The sequence below is a fragment of the Tupaia chinensis genome, unplaced genomic scaffold, assembly GCF_000334495.1.
Source record: "Tupaia chinensis unplaced genomic scaffold, TupChi_1.0 Scaffold000054_1, whole genome shotgun sequence".
NCBI lineage: Eukaryota > Metazoa > Chordata > Mammalia > Scandentia > Tupaiidae > Tupaia > Tupaia belangeri.
Genome location: NW_006159512.1, coordinates 9,768,143 through 9,771,999, shown reverse-complemented (window position 1 = coordinate 9,771,999; position 3,857 = coordinate 9,768,143). Strand labels below are relative to the sequence as shown.

The window sequence follows — 3,857 nt, the reverse complement described above, 5'->3', positions numbered from 1 at the left end:
AACCACCACGCCACCTGCCGGTCCCTCATTCACTTATTTTTAATTTGACCAGAGAGCGACACATACAGAGAGAGAGAGAAAGTGAGAAAACAAGCCACCAGGCCAGGACATGAGCTGTGGTTGGCCATGTCCAGCACATTAACCACCACGCCACCTGTTTTATTGGGCTTTAAGGGCAAGTGGCCTATGGTTGGGTGATGAAGGTGACCCGGGCAGGATCCCTGCGGGCCTGCCCCCTCGGGGCTGCTGTGTCGTACCCGACTACTGCACCCTGACGTGTTTGGGCGGTTGTTGATTTGGGCATCGGAAAATGACGGACATCTCAGTCTTCACGTTGGAGTCAGCCATCTGCGATGAGGTCAAGGAGAACCCAGCTAGCTCAGGAAGGACAGGGGAGGAAAAGGAGGATGAAAATGCCCGATGTGGATGCGCCCTTCCAATAAAAACGCGGCGCCGGGAAGACTCAGCGCCCGGCCCTGCGACACGGCTGTGTCCGGGCTTTGCCGGAATGCCACAGCTGCCCCCCCGCTTCTCGTCCTGCTCTGTTCTGCTCTCAGTTCTTCAGTGGCTCTTACCCCTTCTGGAAAAGTCTGTTTTCTAGGAAGGTGTGTACTGTGCGCCCTCGAGTCCTCGTCTGAGTCCATCCCATGGTGCCTGGCACCGCCGGCCTGCCAGGTCAGGCCCCCGCCTGCTCCTTCTGTGAGGAGCTGCAGGTGCCCCCTCCACCTGGGTGCCCAGGACCTGCAGTCCCAGTGCAGGTGCTTCCTCCTGTGCAGGGCTCCCCACCACCCAGGCAGACTCAGGCTCCTTCCTGCCGGCCTTCCTCGGACCCCGTTCGTAGCTCGCTGCACGGCTGTCGCCTTGGTTCCTCCCCGTGAGAGCTTATCCCTGGGTTTACAGAAGGAAGCAAAGAGGTGGTGCTTGCAAGCATTCGGCGCCCTGCCTGCTTCCTTAGCGTGCCGACTGCACTCCTGCTCTTACCAGGTGGCCCCTAGCGCTAGTATACTCTTTTTTTTTTTTAGTGTACTCTTGCCCTTCGGTGCCGCCCTCCCCGTCACAGCCTGGGCATGGAACAGGCACTCCGTATGTGCCTGTGAGCGAGAAGGGGCACATCCTCCTTCCAGCTGATAGATCTGCTGTCTGTAAAATAGCATACTTATTCTTGTCCCTGGTGTTTGTTGGAATTATTTTTCCTCTCTCGGGACTGTCCTTTGAGGACAAGGCTATCTTGATCAGCAACTTTAGCTAAAAATGAAAAACTGATGGGGAAAGAGCCCCTCTGAGCCCTACAATCCCGTCCAGGTGTATGCACTTCACTAGTAGGGTGTGCGATCTCTCTTCTAAACTGGCAAATTTGAACTTCAAACTGGAGTCTGACGATGTGGTAAGAAAGAAGAAACTGATACCAACAGGTCCACGTGGAGCAGAAGTGACGCTGGCGCCGAAACAGGCAGAGAATAGAGGGCTGGCCAGCGAGGGCAGGCCGGCCACCCTGAGGCCGCTCCCGCTCTGCGGTCACCACGTGTGATAGGACCATGCGGAGTGACGGCGGTGCGCGGGGTGACGGCCATGTGCACGATAATGGCAGTGCGTGGAGTGACGGTGGTGTGCGGGGTGATGGTGCGCGGGTGACGGTGTGCGGTGACGGTGTGCGGGGTGACGGCGGTGCGTGGGGTGACGGCCATGTGCACGATAATGGTGGTGCGTGGAGTGACGGCCGTGTGCGGTGACGGCGGTGTGTGGTGACAGCAGTGTGCGGTGATGGTGTGCGGTGTTGGCGGGGTGTGGTGACAGTGGTGTGGGGTGACAGCGGTGTGCGGTGATGGTGTGCGGTGATGACGGTGTGCGGTGACGGCGGTGCGCGGGTGACGGTGTGCGGGGTGACCACAGTCTGGATGTCAAGCTATTGAGAGCAGCGTGGATTAGTGCTCATTATTGCACAGAGGAGGCCATGAAGTACAAACGTTAAGCTTTAAAACAGTTTCATCTAAACTTTTTTTTAAAAAGGAACTTTAATAGTTGAGAGACAAATTCGTTGCTCTCCAGAAAGCTGCAGAGCTGCACGGAGGTGGAAGCCGCTAGGCTCTCGGTGTGAATATTAATGTCTAACATGAAGTAACACTAAGAATCGGGTTCTCAGGCTCGCTAGCCCCTCTCAGGCGCTCCGTAGCCGGGTAGGTCGGTGCCACTCCGTGGGAGAGTGCGGATCGCGGACATCCCGTCGTCCCCGACCCTCTGTGGGCAGCGCTGCCCTGCACGGTGTCCTGTGGAGCTTGTAAAGGACAGTAGGAAACAGCAGAGGAGTTACTCTGTCAACTCAGAGCGGGGTCGACAGTGGCACTTGGCAAATACTTGTTAAATGCCTATTTTAATAGTTTGGTACTTACTCACTTTGCTAATTATGAGAACATCCGGGAGCAGGATATTTAATTGCAGCCCTGTCATCGGCTGTGACTGAGTGTGGCCGTTCAGTGATCCCTAGCACCCCACACTGGGAGACAAGTTTGCTGTCCCTGGCACGCAGTGAGGGCTTTGCAGGAGAGAGAACTTACACTGGGCGTCTGGATTCCCTGCAGGAGCTGCAGTGCCACAGAGCACGCGAGAACCAAGTCTCGGTGGACTGCGACGCCACGTGCAAGGAGCTGAAGCGGAAGGCGTCCGAGGTACGTGGCTGCCCTGCCCCATGTGGTCCCTGTGCTGCTCGGCGTTCGTGCGCTTTTACAGAATGCTCAGGGTGCAGCTCTCTGCTGTCTAGGGTAGCCTCTCTGAGCCCCAGGCTTGCCTTTTCCTGCCTGCTGAGTTCCTAAGCTCTCCGCCCTCTGTGCCGACAGCCCGTGCAACTTTTTCAGGGGGACAGTGTTTGTTTTAATGTTAACCTAAGTTCCTGAAAGTCAGGCTAAAATAATTGTGAAGACAAGATCTCGATGTCCTTTGCTGCTTGGGTTATCGCTAATGTTCCTTTCCTGCCTGCCGGTCCCAGTCAGTGAGTCCACACTTGATTTGGATTGAAAGTAAGGACCCCTTCCTGATAAGGCTTTCAAACAAACGGTCAGTTTCCGTGCTAGGACCACAGGGTCTTTAATGATGAGCTCTAGGTTCTTACTGCGGTAACTCTGCAAGAAAACCCGCTTTTTAAGGCCCATCAGTGTCTGGTGGTACTGTCTGAAGTGTGACCTCCCGTCCGCCGCAGCGGCCGAGCAGACAGGTTGACGTGAGGTGCAGCGCCCCCCACCCCCCACCCCACCTCCTGATCTGGTAGAGCTGGGTGATGTTTCTCAGCATAACTGACATTTTAAAAAGTGATTTCCAATGTAAAGCTCTCAAAAAGTTGCTGTGGGTTAGTGGTTATTTATAAAACTGGGTGCTTGGGGCCTACAGGTGGTGTGGTAGTTAAGGATGTTGGACTCCCACATGGCTGACTATGGTTCAAGTACTGGACCAGGCAGCTTGTTTTCTCTCTCTCTCTCTTTCTCTGTCCCTCTCTGGTCAAATTAAAGTAAGTAAATAAATATAATTCTTTTTAAAAAAGAACTGGATGCTTAAATTGTTCATTGACTTTTAAATGTCTATGAACAGATAAAAGAAGCAGAAGCCAAAGCTGCCGCTGAAGAGGAAAAACGAAGACAACAGGTAACCAAACCCAGAGCCCAGACTTGGGCCTCTCGGCACAGCTCGTCCCTGTGCGGGCGTCAGTTGTCGGCTCCGTGCGGAACCGACAGCAGCGCGGTCCTCCAGGACAGACGGAGCGGCCACTCCCTTCCGTCCAGCCGTGCGGCAGCTCCGCGGGCGTGCCGTGTATGCTGTTTATTTCCCATTCACGTCCTTGCCGATTTTGTTCACTCTTTATCTGTAAGTTT

General features: G+C 54.9%; 1 protein-coding gene across 1 annotated transcript in view; it reads left to right on the top strand.

The window, feature by feature from the left end:
- NFXL1 (nuclear transcription factor, X-box binding like 1) overlaps nucleotides 1-3,857 on the top strand; it is a gene marked incomplete in the record, with an annotated part of 64,845 nt that overhangs the window by 55,935 nt on the left and 5,053 nt on the right. Inside the window, 3 exon segments of the mRNA XM_027775593.1 lie at nucleotides 2,171-2,285; nucleotides 2,407-2,663; nucleotides 3,577-3,630. Coding sequence (XP_027631394.1) covers nucleotides 2,171-2,285; nucleotides 2,407-2,663; nucleotides 3,577-3,630 — 426 coding nt within the window.